The 22,499-nt window shown below is 38.1% G+C and overlaps 1 protein-coding gene across 2 annotated transcripts; it reads left to right on the forward strand.

Annotated features, from left to right (window-relative positions):
- Positions 1-217: 217 nt before the first annotated feature.
- On the forward strand, positions 218-21,729 carry AP3M1 (adaptor related protein complex 3 subunit mu 1). Of its 2 annotated transcripts, XR_011145470.1 has the most exons (10): positions 218-252; positions 8,195-8,470; positions 9,172-9,343; positions 12,703-12,840; positions 14,292-14,377; positions 16,568-16,701; positions 17,538-17,745; positions 19,068-19,212; positions 19,684-19,849; positions 20,840-21,729. XR_011145470.1 is itself a non-coding variant. In XM_068981892.1 (9 exons), the coding sequence occupies exons 2-9, from the start codon at positions 8,198-8,200 to the stop codon at positions 19,782-19,784; spliced, it is 1,257 nt and encodes a 418-aa protein (XP_068837993.1). In that variant the 5' UTR covers positions 218-252; positions 8,195-8,197; the 3' UTR covers positions 19,785-21,729. The 2 variants fall into 2 exon arrangements, 1 of the variants encoding a protein (XP_068837993.1); XM_068981892.1 differs by having other exon boundaries at positions 19,684-21,729.
- Positions 21,730-22,499: the final 770 nt, after the last annotated feature.

The raw sequence follows: 22,499 nt of genomic DNA on the forward strand, positions 1-22,499 counted from the left end.
AAAGAGGTGGAAGCTCCCATTCTTCTAGACCTGGATGATTCAGAAGATGATATCCTAAAATTCAAAAGACATCTTCTCATTCAGCGTCTTCCCGCTCGTTTACTCTTCCCGAAACTATTGGTTATATTGATGCTGTTACTCAGGCAATCTACTGGGCATCCCAACTGCAGGGTCCTCGCGGCTTTCTCAGCTGTCTCAGCCTCGGTCCGGAGAGGACCCCGCGTCTAATCACTGACGGGCCCAGGAGCCGGGGTGAGTGTGAGGGCGGGGGAGAGGGGGGTGGTCTACGGACAGGGGACATCACGAAAGCTGGGAAGTAAACTGAGTAGCTAGAGCTCCGGCTTCCAGCCAGGGGTGTGGAAGCGCCTCTGGTGCTGTGAACCGAAGCCGCGCCTTCCTCCCGGCCTTCCGGTCTCTCTTGCTAGCTAGGCCGGAAGGGAACGGTGCACCTAACATCCCAGTGTTTTCAGGCCTCAATCTCAAGAGGTTCAGGCTCATTGGGGTCGCTCGTCGTGCTTCGGCGCGGGAAAAAGGTCTTGTCACGCACGGAGAGCTGGAGTACCAACATCTCGGACCTCAACCCCAGGCTTCTGCTTTGGAGGACAAAATCCCTAGCTGACGCGAGCGGGCCTCCTGTTAGAGGGTGGCACCTGGATGAGCCTCGGGGAATACGGTGAGAAGGGTGTTGCAGTTCTTCAAAAATGAGTTAGTAGGAATCTAAACTGAGGAGGTGACAGCTGGATTTGGGTTGAAGTTGGAGCTTGATTGAGAAGTTGATAGTGTAGTAGTAGTTGCTCAGTCGTGTCCGACTCTTTGCGACCCCACGAACCCCCCAGTCTCCTCTGTCCATGGGATTTTCCAGGCAAGAATACTGGAGTGGATTGCCATTCCCTTCGCCAGAGGATCTTCCTGATCCAGGAATGGAACCGTGGTCTCCTGCATTGCAGGAGAACTCTTAACCCTTTGAGCTACAGGGAAGACTTGTTGATACTCGTTTCAAATTAGTAGTCTTCACCTGAGAAGGGTTTCCCAAGTGGCTCAGTGGTAAAGAATCTGTCTGCCAATGCAGGAGACCCGGGTTCGATCCCTGGGTCAGGAAGAAATGGCAACCCACCATTATTCTTGCCTGAGAAATCCCATGGACAGAGGAGCCTGGCGGGCTACACAGTTCCATGAGGTCGCAAAAGAGTCGGACACGACTTAGCAACTAAACACCACCACATGAGAAGGAGGAATTTTGTAGGACTTGGGCTATATCCATTTTGAGACAGTAGTTTAGATGGAGATGAAAGGTTGAAAAAAAAAAACATTCTGATAAGCAAACCAGAAAGAAACTTTCCAGGTGAGAACCAAAACAGGTGAAGTTTCATATAATTTGGTAAGAAGTATTTGTTTTGTTTGGCAGACACCTAACAGCGACATGAAATGCTGCAAGGATCAAAGGAGGAAGTTGAAGTCTAAGAATAGGTTGTTGGAATTGATGATTAAGAAGTCATTGGGTCATTTGCAAGAACTGCTTTAATAAGAGTCAGTTATTGAGAGGAGAGACTGCAAGTGTAGACTAATGCTTCTTCATGTGGAGCATGAAGAGAAAAATTGTTTGCAAGCTCCCTAAAATGTTTGGGGTTTGTTTGCTTTAAAGGATACAAGGCACTTTATGAGCAAGTAACTAATGTATAAGATTAAAGATTCAAGAAAGAAGTAAGACCTTGGAAGAGAGGAGAGGGGATGGGATCAGAATTAGAGGTGAAAGGATTACTGTTGCAAAGGACAGAGGACACTTTCAGTTGAACCATAGGAAAAGTAGAGGATTGAGATGAGAGAAAAATTACCGGAATCCTAATATCCCTTTAGTTGGGAAGCTCTCTTGGCAACAAGGTTTAGCTTTTCTTACTGAATATTAGGATTTTATAGGGTTTCTAAACAGTCAACATAATAGACTGTTGGAGTTCCCTGCAGACTAGATATATTTAAGTAGCTCTTCACACATAACAAATGGTATTTGTAGAGAGGAGAAATTCACTTTCTCAACAAATGACCTTTTCTTCTTTTGGACAGAGAAAATAGAAGCCATCATCTTGCAGCCAAGTATACAAATCTGCTTTCCTTTTGTTTAAAGAAGGAAAAGTGCCCCTTCTCCTTAGGAAAGACACATGCTTTCACTGAGTTTCCCAATGCCATCGTCCCCTACCTTCTCAGAGTTCCTTAACTTATTCCCTCTCTCCTACATCATCAGCCTCCCTTCTACTCACATTTTTCCTTCAGCATTTAAAAATATCCTTCCTTAATGAACTATTCCCCTTTATTTTCGTGCCTTTTTATCTCCTTCACAGCTATAGTTCTTGACTCTTATCATCTTCTCTCCTTATCTCTGTTTTTCCCATTTCTTGCTATGTCTTCAGCCCACTGTAGTATATCTTTTTGCCACTGTTCCACTGAGCTACAGTGAAACTTCTTTCACTGAGATCACCAATAGCCTCTAAATTGTACATTCTCATCAGGGACAAAATTTGCTTCTTATGAGGAAAAAAAAAATCATACTTTTTATGTATAAAGCACAGATATTTATGGTACATAGAGAGGTGTACAGAAATATTCTATGATTTTAATAATTTTATGGAGGAATGGGGAATTAATAATGAATGGGGTTCTGAAAAGGCCTCTTCAGATGCAATAATGAAAAAAAAAAAGTTGAGGAACACTGTAAAATAACAGATATTTTAAGTTTTTCTTATAGCTTGACCTCTTTGTGCCATTTAAAATGTTTACCGCTCCATTGTTCTGGAAACACACTGACTGACATACTCTAGTTACTAAAAACTCTGCCCCCTTTTTTTTTCTTACCCATCTTCAGCCACATTTTGTCACTCTTTTTGTAGGCCGACTTGACCCACAGACTTCTCAAATGTTGAAGTTCTTTCTCTAGGTTCTCTTCTACTATGCACGTTCTCTGTTTGCAGTTTTAGCCTCCTTTTGTTATAATTTCCATTAATAAAAAATCATAGTTACAGTACTCACAAATCTGTCTCCAGTTTGGCTTCCCTCTGAAGTACCAGACCTCTGTATACAGTGGTGTTTTGAATATATCCATTGGGGTCAAATATATCCAGAATTGGGTCAGATTATATAGGACCAGAATTAAATTCCTCCTTTTCCCTCTCATGTCCACTGCCCCGTCTCTACCCCCAAAACTTTTCTCAACCCTAAATGTTTCTCTTACCTTTTCATTTTGCTTCATCTGTATTGTCAGCACTCTAGTGTAGGCCACCACATAAGTCATCTCTCAGCTAATGTCACAATATTCAGTTGCCCAATTATCCAGTTTCCATAGTGTGATCTTTCTTAAAACTATAAATTGGATTGCATGAATCCCCTGCATAAAACCATTTTAAAAATGACTTTTTGCATTGCACTGGGAACAAAGTGAACCAATATCTGCTTTTCTCCATTTTTATCTCACCACCTCCATCCACCTTCTGAAGTTGCTAAATTTGTACTGGATTTCTTTATCTTATGTTCTTTCTCACCTTGAAGCCTTGTGGATTTTTATAGCACACTGTTTTTCCCCTGTTATCTTACTGTATTAAATTGTTTGCCTTCTTTGCTGAACTCTGAATGCTTTGAGTTCAGAGACTCTGTTTTATTCAACTGTATCCCCATTGCTTGATATAGAAAACATACAAAACTTTGTTGAATGAACAATGGTCCAAATATTGTTTAAAAATCAGAATGACTAAAATATTTTCTGGTTTCATTCTCTCACCTTAGATACATGCCCTTCTGTGCTTCCATTCTGTTATGTACAGAAGGAATACATTTTCTTTTTTAGTCACTCTCTTCCAAGGGTATTTTGACTATTGTGATTGCATTGTTTGTGAATCATCAGGCTGCATGTGTTCAACATTCAGTAAAGAGGGTTTATGAAATATTTAAGCTGCAATTGAAGCTCTGATGGAACTGCCTCTAAACACAGTTTCTTAAGTGGCTTTAATATAAGCTGGGAGAATTCTGTTTTCTGACTCTGAAGTCACTAGGAACAAAATGATAGTTGTGGTAGCTTTCCCAGAAAGTTTATTAAAGTAATGGAAGAAGCAACTGCGGCTACGCAAAGGATAAGAAGCTAAAGAAACAACTTAATTTACACAGCTGCATGTAGTATTTGTTTTTTGCACTAGGCCCTTGGTCTTAATATGGATAGAAGAAATAAGCTCTCTTTCCCTATAATAGAAGATTAAGATCGGTTTTAAAGATGCGCGCTATTGAAAGGTGCAAGTACTATGCTTTCATCTCAGCACTCAGGACAATAGCAGTTAATCCAGATGGTGGTTTGACTTACTCTATTCTTCTGAGACCTGGACGGTGCCAATAAAAACAACTTTGGTGGAAACTTTTCCTGGAAAGAATTTTTCACCAGCTTAAGATGACAAGTAGGAATCTGGCCCTTCAAATAAAGAAACTACGAAGTCACTTATTCAGCAACAAGCAGCTTTTTTAGGGTATATTGTAGCAGTAAAGTACCAAAGATCCATGCGAACTATACTTTCTTTAGGATAAATAGGTGAAGATAACTATGTCAGCTCTCTCAAACATAATTTCTGCTCTATGTAATTTATTAGAATACATGTGGGGACTTCCCTGGTGGTCCAGTGGCTAAGACTCTGAGCTCCCAGTGCAGGGGGCTCAGGTTCAGTCCCTGGTCAGGGAGCTAGATCCCACATGCTACAACTAAGACCCAGAGCAGCCAAATAAATAAATAAATAAATTTTTTTTAAAGAATACATTTGGCTTCTAACTAAACAAGAAACATAACCTTCAACTCATTCTCTTAAATTTTAAGTTCAAACAGCACATTTGCTGCCCAGTCCAATATGATAACCATTAGCTCCATGTAGTTACTTTAATTTAATTAAAATTAAAACTTCAGTACATCAGTTGCATTGGCCACATTTCAAGTGTTCACATGTGACTAGTGCCTGCTATATTAGACAGCAGAGGTAGAGAACATGGCCATCATTACAGGAAATATTACTACGGTAGAGTGTGTTCGTGATAATTAGCTTCTAAGAGGCAAGTAAGAACAGGAGCTCAAGATTCAACAGGATGTGGGTTTGAATCCTAGCTCTGATACTTAACTGCATGACCTTAGATAACTGACTTATTTCCAGACATTCTTGTCTAATCTGAAAAATGGGGATAAGTATTTATAGCATTGATTATGAGGATTAAAGAAGATAATGTAAGTAAAGTGCCTAGGATAGTGCATGGCCCACAGTAAGTATTCAGTTTTAGATATTATTAATTCATTTATCTTTAATGAATAAAACACTTTGAGGCTGAAAATTAGTTATTGTGAAAGATGCTATATTCCATAGATGGCTCACCTGAAGTGCTCAAATCTGAGTCTCATTGCGTTGATTACAAAAGTTCTACTTTAATCCATACTTTATATTTCAGATGAAAATTTTATTCCACAAAAGGTATCATAATGCAACTTTAATCGCAGATCTTATTTCTGGATACCCCTTTTCCTTTTTTTTTTTTTTAAACATATCAGAGAGCAGAGGTAATAGTTAAAAGTCAGTAGGTTCTGAATAGCAAGTCTCTGTATTCCAGTGGTGCTACTCAAATGGCAACTGACACAAAGCAAACTTATTAAACAAGGCATCTGACTAGATAAAGTGGAACCATTTAGCAGGTTCCAGATATTTATCTGGAAATGGCTACCCACTCCAGTGTTCTTGCCTGGGAAACACCGTGGATTGAGGAGACTGACAGACTATAGTCCATTGGGTCACAAAGAGTCAGGCATGACTGGGTGACTGAGTATCGGTATTAATCTGGAAAAATTTAGTAGGTCCAAAGCCTCCGGCAGTTGGTGATGGACAGGGAGGCCTGGCGTGCTGCGATTCATGGGGTCGCAAAGAGTCGGACACAACTGAGCGACTGAACTGAACTGAAAGCCTTAGCTGTCAGGGTTTATTGCTGCCAACTCAATCAAAGTTGACTACTTGGCTAAGTAGAGATGCCTTTGAACAAAGAAACATTTTCTCTTTCTAATAAATAGGAAGCCTAAACTATTAACAGCACCCATATTTATTAATACAATAATTACTAAAGCACATCTTATTAATTAGTATTATTTAAATTAATAACTATTGAACATGCACCACATGGGAAGAGGAAATCATCAGATAGTCTTTAAATGTCAACTGCTTTCATTAAGTAAATGACTTCCTCTGAAAAGAACTGGTCAGGTTGTCATCGTTTTCCCTGTCGATAGAATTGAATTCATTCTGGAAAACTCTTCCTTTCCTCTTTGCAATTGGTCTTCATGCTTAGAAACTATATTAAGAGATTTTACATTCTTTCTCCTTAGGTTACATTTATCATTCAGCACTGTAATTTTGAATGAATGAACCTCTAGACTAAGTTACTGGTACTGATATTATTCATATAAAAGAAAGGAGCGAGTTAACGTAATTAGATATTTGTCCACTGTCTCCCACATTACAAGGACAATAAACTCTATTTGAAGTATAACTAACACTCAGGAAGGTATTCAAGCTGTTAACATAAAACCCAATAAATTAACACAGAATGAACACAACTTGTAACCATCATCTAGATCAAGAAATAAAACATTACCAGTACCTTAGAAGGCCAACCTTATGCCTCACTTAAGTCACCACCCCATTCTCCTTCATAATAGAAACCACTTGATTTCTCTTAACTATAGAGTAGTTTTGTCTGTTCTAGAACTTAATATAAATAGAATCATACTGCATGTATCCTTTTGTGTCTGGCTTTGTTCAGTATTGTAAGATTTGTCCATATTTTATTTCATGTAGCAATAATTCATCATTTTCATTGCTGTTTCATTTTAATATATTAGTTTATTTTCCCATTTACTGTTAATAACTAGTAATAGTCTTCACTACTACAGTGTATTTTTATGCATGTTTGTTGTGTACATTTGTACATATTTCTGTTAATCCATCTGGGGGTAGACTTGTGTGTTGCAGAGTATTAAAGAATACTTTGTGTTAATTGAAATAAATTAAAACTTACCTCTTTTAATACTTAAAACTGAACTGCACAGTATTCTAAAAATGTGAAGTTTAGTAGTTTTTAGTATAGTCACAAAGTTGTACAACCATCATTTCTAATTCCAGAAGATTTTTATCACCTCAAAAAGAAATGTAAAACCAGTAATTCCCCATTCTTCTCCCTCTACCCGGCCCCTGGCAACGGCTAATCTACTTTCTGTCTCTATAGATCTGCCTGTTCTAGACATTTCATACAAATGGAATCATACAGTCTATGGTCTTTTGTATCTGGCTAGCATAATGTTTAAAGATCCATTCTGCTGTAGCATGTACTAGTACTTCACTCTTTTTTATGGCTAAATATTTTATTTCAGATATTTATCAGTATTATTTATCCATTATTTGATTAATGAATCCATTCATCAATTGATATACATTTGAATTATCTCCACTCTTTGGCTGTTATAAATAATGTTGCTACAACCATTTTTGTACAAGTGTTTGTATGGACATATGTTTCCAGTTTTCTTGAGTATAAAGTAGAATTGTAGGGTCGTTTGGTAACTCTGTCTTTAACTTTTTGAAGAACTCGACACTGTTTTCGCACATAGCTGCAGCGTTTCATTTTCTTGCTTGGTTGTTATGGCTAGAGCCTCCAGTACCATGTTGAAAAGAAGTAGTGAAAATGGAGTATTGTTTGTTCTTTATATTAAGGGAAAGCTTTTGGTCTTTAAGCATTAAATGGTAGCTAAAGGATTTTCACAGATGCTCATTATCGGGCTGAGGAAGTTTCTTTCTGTTGCTAGTTTAAATGTTTTTATCACAAAGGTGGTTGGGTTTTGTCAAATGATACTCTGTACCTTTTGAAATAATTATATTTTTGTCTTTTATGAGAATTGTATATTGATTGATTTTCTTATGTTGAACCAGCCTTGCATTCTTGAATAAATCCCACTTGGTCAGGTTTATAATCTTTTTTTATATGTTGCTAGATTCAGTTTGCTAGTATTTTATTGAAAATTTTTACCTCTGTCTACAGATGTTGGTCTGTAGTTTCTTGTATTGCCTTTGTCTGGTTTTGGAGTCCAGATAATACAAAGATACTTTTCTCTGATACATACTAAATTTAAACATTTTTCCTCCCACAGAAAATGATCCACAGTCTGTTTCTCATAAACTGTTCCGGTGACATATTTCTAGAGAAGCACTGGAAGAGCGTCGTGAGCCAGTCTGTCTGCGATTATTTCTTTGAAGCTCAAGAGAAAGCTGCTGATGTTGAAAATGTACCACCTGTTATTTCAACACCTCACCACTACCTCATCAGTATCTACCGGGATAAGCTCTTCTTTGTCTCCGTCATACAGACTGAAGTACCACCTCTCTTTGTAATTGAGTTCCTACATCGAGTTGCTGACACTTTTCAGGTTCGTTATTCATCAAGTCTTTTGAATTTGGATTATTCAAGTTAGTTGGAGGTGGGACATAATTATATTCTTTAATTTTGATATATAGTCTGTTTCCCTGTCTCTCTGTCCCTCTTCTTTCCAACTAAGCATAAGTTCATAAAACGTAAACCTTTTTAATAGGGTATACAAGTAGTACACATGGCTGCCCCTGTTTTAAGAGAACAGAACAATCTCATGGTCATAGAAACTGTATTTTTTAAATGTATTATAAATTATGTCATCAGGAAATAATAGTGCCCTCCGCATGCAATTCTTTGAATGGCACCGCAGTTTTTATAGGTTATGAAATCTTGCGTTACTTACATTTTTTTTTTTTGTCTTGTCTTGCTTAATGTACCAGTAGTTTAAAACTGATCTGTGTCTTTTGGAGTACCTAATCAGGGAAAATGAAGTTTATAGTTCTTATTCTGTTTTAACATTTCAGTGTACTTTCTGGCATAATTTGTAGTAGGAATTCAGTTCAACCCAAAAATATTAAGAAAATATTGAGAAATAGTATATAGAATTATAGAGGGCTTTTTTCCCTCTGGTTTGCATATTTTCAGCATCTTAAACAGTGAATTATGCTACTGTAAATATACCCTTTATAATAGAATAAAAAATATTTAGCAAACCTTTTTCATGCCTTCCATTGTGCAATACTATGTGTGTTTTATTAGGACTACTTTGGTGAGTGTTCAGAGGCTGCAATTAAGGATAATGTGGTCATAGTATATGAGCTCTTGGAAGAAATGCTGGACAATGGATTTCCACTGGCTACTGAATCTAACATCTTGAAAGAATTGATTAAACCACCAACAATTCTGCGTTCTGTTGTCAACTCTATTACAGGTAAGGTAAAACAGTCTATTAGGAACTAAGCCATTAAAACTTCATAAACACTTCAGTTTTGCTTATGATCTGGCAGATTATTAAGGTAGTCCATTTTGGCCAGAATTCTAGTTAGTGGTAATGTTAAAATGGATATATCAGTATATTTCTTTTCTTGAAAAGAGCCTATATCTTAAATGATAGAGTTTTTGGTTATTACTCTTTTGTTATAAGTTTTGCTTCAAAACTACAGCAATATTATTACTATTGTTTAACACTGAATAGTAACACTGAATAAATTATCCCAGTTAACCATAAGCCAGTGTAGTGGCTGCTGTTAACTATTGTAGTAATCACTTTGTAATATATATATCAAATAATTATGTTGTATACCTTAAACTAATACACTGTTCTATGTCAATTACGTCTCAATAAAGCTGGGGAAAAAACAAAAACTAAAATTTAAAAAGTAGCATTTTAAAACTGGCATTACCCTGTGTCAGGCGCTAACTCACGTCCAAACTCTTTGCAACCTTATGGATTGTAGCCCTCTAGTCTCCTCAGTCCATGGGATTTACCAAGCAAGAACAGTGGAGTGGGTTGCCATTTCCTTCTCCAGGGGATCTTCCTGACCCAGGAATTGAACCCACGCTGCCTGCATCTCCTGCATTGGCAGGTGGATTCTTTACCACTGCATACCGCACAATTACTAGAGTATAGAAAGTTTAGGATTCTGCACCATAGAGTATATGTTACCTCCTTCAGGTCTTTATTTTACACATAAAAAAGATGCATTAAAGAGAAAATAAGTGTATTTGTGAGATTTCATGCATTATGGGCCCTTGTACTTGTGTTGCAAACTTCTAATTTTGCTTTAATTCTTAAGTATAGCTAGAAATTAGAGCTATTCAGATGACAATACTCTTTTGAAAGTATCAAAGTCTTCTAGAGAAAAATTTCTATGAACTGTTAAGTACCACTCCATGTATATACCCCATACATACTCCATGCATACTATCCACCATTGCAAACTCCTTTCCAAGTGCACTGGCCTAAAAAATGGGTAAGCAAGGTCTATAAGAAAGTGATCTTTCCATTATTCATCCTCATCCTCAAGAATAAGTGTCAGGAGAAATTTAAGGAAAGATAAGATGAGATTTCTTTGCTCCTAAAATGTAAACTCTGGATGAGAAACTGAGGGGAAAAAATTAAAACATATAAATAACAGTGTAAGATTCTGAAAAACAATTCCATAACTTTATAGACAGTGTCATGACATTAGAGGGTACACATCATGTGCTATTAAATGAAAAAAAGAGGGAGTGTGGAATACCTTGTGGGCCAGTGGTTAGGGCTTGGTGCTTTCACTGCTGGGACCTGGGTTCATTCCCTGGTTGGAGAACTAAGATCCCACAAGCTATGCAGCATTGCCAAGAAAGGGAAAAAAAACGCTCACAATCATAACAAGTTCCCCATAATTATAAATAAATATCCCCACAAAAAAAATTCTAAAGTTTATAATACACAATAAAGATCAAGAGAGTGGTTCAGTGGGTGAAGTAATCTCTCTTGAACTATAATGGGTGGCCCTAGGGCAGGGATCTGGAGAATCAAAAGAATTTAGGAAGGGAGGGAGGAATAAGAACATTCTTCATAGATAGAGCCATATGAGAAAAAACACACAGTGGAAAAATCTTGAATTGTGTTAACCTGTTTAATAGAAGCAGAGCTGTTTTTCAGTTGAGTCATGAGATAAAAAGTTAAGTTGAGGAAGTCCTTGAATACTAGGCTAAATATTTAGCTTTTATCATAAAACCAGTGGGATAGCATTTCAAGGTTTTGAGAAGGAAGATTAAAGCAGTATTTTTTAGAAAATTCTGGAAAGCAGCAGCGTTGGAGACAGGATCATTAGCGTAATCACACTACAAAGTTGTATGTATGATTGGACTGCAGCTACAACCAGACATGGGTTTGAACTGCAAGAGTCCACTGAAATCTAGATTTTTTCAATAAATACATGTTATAGTACTACACAGTCCATGCAGTTGGTTGAATCTGTTAATGCAGAACCACGTTTTGAGAAGGCCAACTATAAAATCATATATGGATTTTCATCTGCACAGGAATCAGCACCCCTAGAGCCTGTGTTGTTCAAGGGTCAATTATATATTTTACAGTGAAATCAAAAAGAAAGCAAAATTATCAAAATAGAAGAAAAATAATAGATGCATCCTGCTCTGAGGGAGAGAGAGAGAGAGAGAGAGAGAGAGAGAGTGTGTGTGTGTGTGTGTGTCGCTAAGTCTTGTCTGACTCTCTGCGACCCATGGACTGTAACCTGCCAGGCCCCAGGCTCCTCTGTCCTCTGTGTGTGTGTGTGTTGTGTGTGTGTGTGTGTCGTGTGTGTGTGTCGCTAAGTCATGTCTGACTCTGCAACCCATGGACTGTAACCCGCCAGGCCCCAGGCTCCTCTGTCCTCTGTGTGTGTGTCGCTAAGTCATGTAACCTGCCAAGCCCCAGGCTCCTCTGTCCATGGAATTTTCCAGGCAAGAACACTGGAGTGGGTTGCCATTACTTTCTCCAGAGGGAAATGTTTGAAGAAATACATATACCAAAATGTTAATAGTAGCTATATTTCTATAATAGGAAGATAGTTTTTAGCTACTTTTCTTAATTTTTCACATGTCGTTGTTGTTGTTAAACATGTACTACTTTTGAATTGGAAATGTAAATTAACCAGAATGTTAAAGTGTCACAGCTCAAGGGTATATGTTTTGGACAACCAGACTTATTTTCAGACATATGTCAGTTTACCAGGAAATTAGCCAGATTTTGAATATTTTCCCTATCACATATGGGTACCATATGAATGTGCTGACCTTAAAATGTTAAAAGGCCAGAGTATGTTCTTCATCCAGTTACTCCACATCCAGTTACTTTCCACATGAGAGACCTGTTTGGCAGCATCTCATATATAATTCAAGCTGAACACCAAATGGCCTACTTATCACTCTGTATTCTCAGTGCAAACATTTAATCAGCGAAGGATTTTGAAACATCTCGCCTGTTTTCATTAGTGGCAGCAGGAGGAGATTCCGTTGTTAAGCCACTGGAATTAGGTTAGGTTACTGTAGCACACAGGAAGCAAAAGATAAGCAAATGAATTTAACCTAGCTTGGCAGACAAACACAGGACCATGTGGCCTACTTCTGTCTTCTAGAAATTTGATCATGTTGATATGGGTATGTCTCTGACAATTCTGTAAACCATTTACAACTTCAGTGGAGAGAAACCCAAACATTGAACTAGCAGCTAAACTATTTGAGGTTTTTTTTCTGACTGTTTTATATGTTAGCTTTGCTTTCTATTTTTCTGATTTCTAGGCAGTAGTAACGTTGGGGACACACTCCCCACTGGGCAGCTGTCCAACATTCCGTGGCGCCGCGCAGGGGTAAAGTACACAAACAATGAAGCCTATTTTGATGTTGTTGAAGAAATAGATGCAATTATAGATAAATCAGGTAATTGGGTGCATGTTTTCTTATCGGGGGAAAACTATTCAGGTGACAGAAGCGGAACAGAAAACTGATATCCCTTGGCAGTATCATTTACCGGAAAGGCATTCGTTTTCAAATCTGTTTATTTTGCCCAGGGGTTACATACAATTTTCATAACCACTAGTTGAGAAATGTCAAACGTTTGTAAATCAGAGTAAATCACCTTACTTTAAGCCAATTACCGTGTATTCATTTATCTTGCCATTTATCCAGCCTGATATGTAATGTATGTCTACTATGCACCATACTTTTTACAACCACTTTGTGTGCAGTCCTTCTAGTAAAGACCCCAGACTGAAGAACAGTACTGTATTAGAATCGTAATATTTTATTAAAAATATCTACTCCAACTCTCACATGTTATGTATGGGGAAACTGAGACTTAGAAGAGTTAAATAACCTGTTAAAGGTCACACCACTAGTTGGTATGTGAAAATGACTTACTGTGAATTACAGACAATTATCTCTACAGTGAGTTTCATTTTTATTATAAAAATTCCATTGTATGGAATAGTTGCTGTACTGTTAAAGAATTATGGTTCCTACTTTTTAACATTTCATTAGAAACTTGGCTAATTTTATTGAAAATATTTGAACTTCAAAAAAAAAATGTTCAAACAAACATTATTTACAGTTGCCAAGATGTGGAAGCAGCTTAAGTGTTCATCAACAGCTAAGTGGATAAAGAAGATGTATATATATACACAATGGAAAATTACTCAGCATAAAAATGAATGAAATTTTGCCATTTGCACAACATGGATGAACTTGAAGAACATTATGCTAAATGAAATAAGCCAGATAAAGAAAGATAAATACTATATATCACTTATATGTGGAATCTAAAAAATACAGCAAACAAATGAATTTAACAAAAAAAAAGCAGACTCACAGATACAGAGGACAAATTAGTGTTTACCAGTGTGGAGTGGGGCAATAAAGGGGTGGGAGAATGGGAGGTACAATCAGCTGGGGGTAAGACAGGCTCACAAGTGTACTGTAAAAAACAGGGAATATAGCCAATGTTTTGTAATAACTATAAATGGAAAGTAACCTTTAAAAATTGAATAATTTTTTTTTAAATTTGAAAAGTCAGTGGAAAAAAAGTATTTTAACTTCACATCCAGCAGTCTTACAAGGCTGACTCTATAAAGATAAGGATGGGTTCGATTTTCCTTAGAATCATCCTGTTCCAACCGGAGATAGGAACAGCCTTGGCACTCAGTAAAGAAGTTGTCTAAACTGGTGTAATGGATGCTCTGTCCACTAACCTTTTAATAGATGTGCAAAGCTTCAGTATGTCTGACACCTGGGAGATATCTCCATTACTTCAGATATAGTGATAGCTCTAGTAGGGTAGAGCTACTTCACTAGAATGCATGCATATTCCAGTGATACCTTTATTATTCCTTTAGGATCTACAGTCTTTGCAGAAATTCAGGGGGTCATCGATGCTTGCATTAAGCTCTCTGGAATGCCTGACCTTTCCCTTTCTTTCATGGTAAGTTTTGCTCTGTTTTGTAACTCCTTCGTGCCTAATATATATGAAGTACTAAATGAAATGATAAATACTGATACATGCTTCTTTCAGATCACATTGGATTATGTAAGAAGTATTCCTAGCACAGCTTCCAAAGACAGTAGCTTACATGATGAGCACTGCCTTTATGGATAGGCTGCGGAGAGGCTTTGCCTCTGAGTATGTTAGAAGTAGCTTAAATGGCTGGCTGGCTGCTGCGGATATGTAGTGCTGCTTTTACTGAGTTGTTATATGCTCTGTCGGTATGAAAAGGCATTGATCTTTTCATCATTTTATTTTTTTTTTTTTTCTTTTTTTTTTTTTTTTTTTATTAAATTTTAAAATCTTTAATTCTTACATGTGTTCCCAAACATGAAACCCCCTCCCACCTCCCTCCCCATAACATCTCTGTGGGTGATCCCCATGCACCAGCCCCAATCATGCTGTATCCTGCGTCAGACATAGACTGGCGATTCAATTCTTACATGATAGTATACATGATAGAATGCCATTCTCCCAAATCATCCCGCCCTCTCCCTCTCTCTCTGAGTCCAAAAGTCCGTTATACACAGCTGTGTCTTTTTTCCTGTCTTGCATACAGGGTCGTCATTGCCATCTTTCTAAATTCCATATATATGTGTTAGTATACTGTATTGGTGTTTTTCTTTCTGGCTTACTTCACTCTGTATAATCGGTTCCAGTTTCATCCATCTCATCAGAACTGATTCAAATGAATTCTTTTTAACGGCTGAGTAATACTCCATCGTGTATATGTACCAAAGCTTCATATAGATCAATGGAACAAAATAGAAAGCCCAGAGATAAATCCACACACATATGGACACCTTATCTTTGACAAAGGAGGCAAGAATATACAATGGAGTAAAGACAATCTCTTTAACAAGTGGTGCTGGGAAAACTGGTCAACCACCTGTAAAAGAATGAAACTAGATCACTTTCTAACACCGCACACAAAAATAAACTCAAAATGGATTAAAGATCTAAATGTAAGACCAGAAACTATAAAACTCCTAGAGGAGAATATAGGCAAAACACTCTCAGACATAAATCACAGCAGGATCCTCTATGATCCACCTCCCAGAATTCTGGAAATAAAAGCAAAAATAAACAAATGGGATCTAATTAAAATTAAAAGCTTCTGCACAACAAAGGAAACTATAAGCAAGGTGAAAAGACAACCTTCTGAATGGGAGAAAATAATAGCAAATGAAGCAACTGACAAACAACTAATCTCAAAAATATACAAGCAACTTATGCAGCTCAATTCCAGAAAAATAAACGACCCAATCAAAAAATGGGCCAAAGAACTAAATAGACATTTCTCCAAAGAAGACATACGGATGGCTAACAAACACATGAAAAGATGCTCAACATCACTCATTATCAGAGAAATGCAAATCAAAACCACAATGAGGTACCACTTCACACCAGTCAGAATGGCTGCGATCCAAAAATCTGCAAGCAACAAATGCTGGAGAGGGTGTGGAGAAAAGGGAACCCTCCTACACTGTTGGTGGGAATGCAAACTAGTACAGCCACTATGGAGAACAGTGTGGAGATTCCTTAAAAAATTGCAAATAGAACTACCTTATGACCCAGCAATCCCACTGCTGGGTATACACACCGAGGAAACCAGAATTGAAAGAGACACATGTACCCCAATGTTCATCGCAGCACTGTTTATAATAGCCAGGACATGGAAACAACCTAGATGTCCATCAGCAGATGAATGGATAAGGAAGCTTTGGTACATATACACGATGGAGTATTACTTTTCATCATTTTAGAGTCAGCATGCTACACTACTGAGAACTGCTAAGAGAACTGAGCCCTGATGCTGTCTGTGCCTCTAACTCGTCCTGGCCTTGAGCTTTCTTTGAACCTCAGTTTTTTCTTCTATGAAGTGGAAATGAAACCACTCACATTGTCTACCTCATGGGAATTACTGGAATTGAATTATTGAAATTCAAATAATAATGTATATAAAATATTTGTACACTTGAAAGCATTGTGAAACGATAAGCCTGAATAAACTTACATGACTGCTTTATCTTAAGGAAGCATATTTCTCAGATCTCATAATATATCTGACTAGAGTTGCCATATTCATTATACTTTATGAATATGCTTGTCTTCTCTTTTCCGTGGCAGAATCCAAGGCTTCTAGATGATGTCAGCTTCCACCCCTGCATTCGGTTTAAGCGTTGGGAATCTGAAAGAGTTTTGTCGTTTATTCCTCCAGATGGAAACTTCCGACTCATATCATACCGTGTCAGCTCACAGAAGTATGTTGTTGTATCAACCATAATCTCCTGTCATCTATCAGTGTGCTGTGTAGAACTCACTTTTTCCCTGTTTCATTCTAACAGTTGGTTACTTGAATTCACCATTGCTCCCTTTAGCCATTGCTCACCAGGAGACCCAGAACAAACTGGTGAAAATATATGCGGAAAATATCATTAGTATACTTTGAATCTTAAGAGTATAGAGTAATAGTAAATATATACCTGAGAGCAAGCACTTGGGACCATGCATAACTTGGATGAAACCATGAACCCATGCCATAATTTTACTATGATCTGTGGACATTATGGCTGATAGAAGGAGACAGACTTACCTGTAGCTCTCCAGGACATCCCTCAACTAACTGGCTTGAAGTCACTCTTCTCTGCACTGAGGTTTAAATGAATGATTTAGCATCCTGGGTTGTAGCTGGTTTGTCCCTTGAAAACATCAGAAAGTATCTGGACATCAGAACAGAACTTAAAAGCAGAGCAATTTTTTCTTGGCTCTTAACACAAAGAAACTGATATATTTAGTTTGTGTAATTCTAAATTATCTTTCTCTGGGATCTTAATTCATTTCTTGAAACCAGGACTGTTTGTGCCAGTTATTGATGCTATAATTTTATATCTTGATTTGTATACTTACTGCTCAGAAATTGTATAATTTCTGGCACAGTGGTTCCACAACACTGCTATGCTCAACTGCCCTGGCTCAGACACTGAACCTGCGGTTCTGCGGGTGTTGGATAGTCTATACTAGGGTTTTCGTGCCACCTCCAGAGCTCACACTATTAATTGTATGTTTTTTGTGGTTGTGTCTGTCTTTCTCTTTTTAGTCTAGTGGCAATACCAGTATATGTGAAACATAGCATCAGTTTTAAGGAGAACAGTTCTTGTGGTAGATTTGATATTACAATTGGACCAAAGCAGAATATGGGGAAAACTATTGAAGGAATCACAGTGACCGTTCACATGCCAAAAGTTGTGTTAAATATGAACCTGACACCAACACAAGGCAGCTATACATTTGATCCAGTTACCAAGGTACAGTCACCTAAAATCAAGAGTGAGCAAGTGTTTCTGCAATCCTTATTTTGTGATTTGGGGACATGGGAGGACAGAGGGAAGGGTCTAATATCTTGGTTGAAATTAAAGCTCTAACAGCCTAGAATGCAGATTGTGCTGTGCTCTGCCACAGGAGAGAATCTTGCATCTGCTGCTAAGTCGATGAGCAGAAAAGTGAGATTCATTCCTTCTTCCTTCAGAATCTGCCTTTTCTTATACATTGATAATCCAGAGGTTCACTAACTCTTCAATGAGGAAGATATAAAAACTTTCTAAAAAGAGAAAAGCATTATGTGCATATAATAATCTATTAATGGTTAATAGATATTACAGTGTATTAATGGTTAAGAAATTAAGACCTTTCTCTTCCTTTTTAATTTTAAAGCATTATTTCATACTCTTCCACAGAGGATGCTGACTAGGAAAGTTGCCTTCTCACCCTCTATATATTTGCCTCTAGCAGAGGGAGTTCAGAGAAACTGTAAAAGCTGATTTTTCTCTCTGCTTCCTGCTTGGGTAAAGAAATGATTCTTTTCCTCAATAGAGTCATTGAGCTGCATAGTAAATGAAAAGTCTTTTTTTATTTAACTATAAAACCATTGAATGTTAAAGATCATCTAATCTCTTCCTAAGGAGTCAAAGAATCTCCCCAGAGACCACACAGGGCTGAGAAATTAACCAGGAGCTCCAGATCCCTAGCCTTCACCCCAGCTTCAACCATAACAGCTTTATTTTCTCATCTGTTACTGAGCTCCCTCACTAAGTATTTCATTTGAACAAAGGGTTCCATCACTAAAAGTTTAAAAGCACTGATTTAGGCCCATCTTCTCATTTTACAGAAAACTAAACTTAAGCCCAGAGAGAAACAGTAAAGATGGCATAGTGGAAAGGATGTTTGATACCAGATAGCCCTAGGTTCAAATCCCAACCTTTCCTCTAGCTATGTGACCTTCAGCAAGTCATCTGACTCCAGCTTTAGTTTCTTTGTTTGTCAAAATTAGACAGTTTTACATCACAGACTTCCGAGACAGCGTGTGAACAGTGCTGAGCACAGTATTATATCCAAAAGTAGATGCTCAACAAATGCATCTACTCCTTTTTTGACTCCCCATTCAGAGTCACAGAACTAACTAGTGGTAAAACTCAGTGGGAATCCCAGGTCTCTTATTCCAAGACACTGTGCTTTATTTTCTACAGAAGTTTATGGTCTTTGAACCTTGTCTTTGAACATTTTTCTTTAATAAATAGTTCCAAAAAATAAATAAATAGTTCAGAATGTTTTTTGTTTGTTTCTTTCTAAGGTACTAACGTGGGATGTAGGGAAAATCACTCCACAAAAGCTCCCCAGTCTTAAAGGACTGGTAAATTTACAGTCTGGGGCACCCAAGCCAGAAGAGAATCCAAGCCTCAACATACAGTTCAAGATCCAACAGCTTGCTATTTCAGGTAAGGAGAAATCTGATGTGTGTAAGGGTTAACTGAGTTTTGCTGAGGTCAGCTGCTAGGAGCTTAGAAGAGTAACTGACATTCCGTCTCTTCAAAGAGCAACAACTCCGGTATGCTTCTCACTCTCCTTGATTTTTGAGAGTGATTTTGGAGAGCACCTTATTTCACATAGCTTCCCTTCACCCCTACCCTCATTCAGGCACAAAGAAAGAAATCATTTATACTCAAAGAAAGTAGAATTATCCTTAAAAGACATTGCTTGTCCATATGGGAATCTGAACTAAAATCATACCCTCCTAGTACTTGAATCTGTGAATGCTAGAAGGAACATCGCTTCCAGATCTTGAAACGGACACTGGCTAATGTCAGATTTACTGTATAGTAAACTCTGTTTCTTAAGCAAATATTGTATTGGTTGGTGTGACCAGGATTGTAATTTGTTCCTTTCCTTATGTGTTCTTTTTAACACAGGCTTAAAAGTAAACCGCTTGGACATGTATGGGGAGAAATATAAGCCATTTAAAGGAGTCAAATACGTCACAAAAGCTGGAAAGTTCCAAGTGAGGACATGAGAAGAGGCCAGAATTGCTGAAGATTTATTTGTTTTCCAGGCGTCATCACAATGTATTACTATTAGGTACCAATTGGGTGGGAATACATATTCTAGTTAAAGCATTTGTGTCTAGCCACACACCGCTAACAAAGTTGCTTAGTTATCGATGCAGGGTTCTTAAGGAACTTTAAGCTAAGGAAACTTCTGAATGACTTAGCTTATTTATACCTTGTCACTTAGGAAAGTTTTAGAGGTGATTTCCTCCATAGGAAGGCACCAGCTAGAGGCTGCACATTTTAACAGTCAAGGCAGAAGTCTACAGTGATAACCTCTCCCCTAAAACAAGTGAACCGGTCTCAGCCAGCAGACGCTGTCTTAGTCTGTAACATGATGTATCAAGTGGAGCCAAGTGTCACACTTGATCGTAGCCATCCCCAATCATCTGTCCCACAGAGGAATAATTCCTCCCACCCAAGAAGTTTACAAAAAACTGCCTCTTCAAGTGTTTGCCTTATTCAGCTTTTCACTTGTGCCATTAAGCAAGCACTGTAGCAAAAGCCACTCCACATGGCCCTGGCAGGGAGCATTGCTGCTCCATGCTCCATTCTCACTGTACTTGGTATTATATTTTTTATAAATAAGATTTTTATGTAAAGCTGATTTTGATTTATAGGGACCTTGCTGCAGGAAGTACACTCTCAGTTTTGTGCCACTTAGCTCATCTGTTAGCACAGAAAAAGTCATTTGTATCAAAGGGGCAAATGCTCTAAGGTAATAAAAGGGAATACTACTTCTACTTCTGCTTTTAGGAAGTTATTGCAAGCACAAGCATTTGAGATTTTGAGCAAACTAACGTAGTAAAAGAGAAACTTAAGTGAACCTTTGCCGTCTTCATGTTTTATAAAGCTTGTCTAATACCACTTAGAACCAATTAGCCTAAAGCCCTCATGCCCTAGTTCAGCTAAAGGAACAAAATGTGCCTGCATCAATACTGTCAAATTATTTTTTTAATCTTTTATCTTCTTTCTTTCCTTTTCTTAATGGATTCAGTTTGCCTACATTCTTTGCTTTCAGGGGGATTCCCTTTACATAGTGTGTGCTACCCAAGGCTATAGTCGAAAGATTCTTCTCTGAAACTATTGTTGAAACTGTCACTGGAATACTTAAATATCTCTACTGACCAAGTAGGTGAAAGTACATATATAATGAGGCAGAAACAAAATCCTCAGTAACATTGATAAACCTGTATTGATCTTTGTGGTTGGCGAGTCAGCCCGCAGTTATCATTTAACTTGGATGACTTAGAAGTCCTTGCCCACTTATTTTGGTTCATTAGACATGAAGAATAAAGTTAAGATCTAAGTGCTTGTTCTTGCGATTAGTTTTCTCCCTATAACTCCATTCATTTTGTTATTCTCAACTTATAATTCCCTTTCCCATAGGCTAACAGTAGCCCTTCCACTCACCCCATTCTCCTGTCAAGGGCTGGTGGTTGGTGCTGATACAGGGAGCCCACTGCACAGCAGCATTCTTTGCCTGCCTATGGCACCAAGCCTGCCTTCCATCTAATCTGAAAGCTCACGTTTTACAATTTATAGGACAACCAGTATCAGCTTGGCAGCTAAAATTAAGATGTTGCCAAATGTTTATTCCCTTTGCATAAGGTTGGTTACCAAGTTCAGTTGCTTTTCATTTTAATGTCTTCCTTTTCAGAGTTCATACCTCAAAAGCACGATCAATACATTTGTTCTTCTTTCTGCAGAATCCCTCAACCATCCATATATGGACTAATTTTCTTTCTCTACTACCCTCCCAAATCCCAGCAGATTGTATGCCAAGAGTCCCTTGCCTCTAGTAACTTCTGCTAAAACTTCCAAGGAGACTGTTTCCTTTTACAATTAAATTATTGTATTTATTAATTTGATGGAATCCAGTAAGTCCTTTCTCCAGCTCTGGTTACACTGTCAATAAAAAGATGAAAGCAACAAGTTGACTTTTTTTAGCTTGACTGTTAATTGAGCGTTCTCAGATGCGCATGCCTCAGTGTTCAAACAGGCTGAAAATGAAACTCGCTCCGTTGTGTCTGACTCTTTGCAACCCCATGGTATACAGTCCATGGGATTCTCCAGGCCAGAGTACTGGAGTGGGTAGCCTTTCCCTTCTCCAGGGGATCTTCCCAACCCAGGGATCAAACCCAGGTCTCCCACATGACAGGTGGATTCTTTAGCAGCTGAGCCGTGATCCCGTTTTACCCAGCATCATCACACGAGGTGTGAAGGCTGCAGCAAAGCACTTCCAAATGCTCCTCTCCTGACTGACTATGTTGATAGCCCGTATCTAAGATTCACCCTTCCAGCCCAGACTGAAGAAGTGATCGGAGCTCCTCTCCCTACCACCACCTGCTGACAACTAAGATCCATGAGTACTTAATCGTAATGAAGTATTTTTCAAGCGCAGAATTCCAGATAGTTCAAGAATAGCTTCTTGTTCTAACTTCTTAAGGGAGTATAACCCAAAAGCTTATTTTCTGCATAAAGGAGTCACCATCGTTTTATTCAAAGGGAGTTCATGTGATGGGTTCTCTTTAAGTGCCACTGTAGAAGAATCCGTGGAAGATAGTGATCCTGTAGTCCTTTGAGTCATGTGATTTGAGAAGAATGAGAATGCAGGAAGAAGGCCGCACCAGTGAACATATGGTGAGGAGCAAAAATGAGGCCATGACTACTGTTTCCAG

This window comes from Capricornis sumatraensis, chromosome 10 (assembly GCF_032405125.1).
Source record: "Capricornis sumatraensis isolate serow.1 chromosome 10, serow.2, whole genome shotgun sequence".
NCBI lineage: Eukaryota > Metazoa > Chordata > Mammalia > Artiodactyla > Bovidae > Capricornis > Capricornis sumatraensis.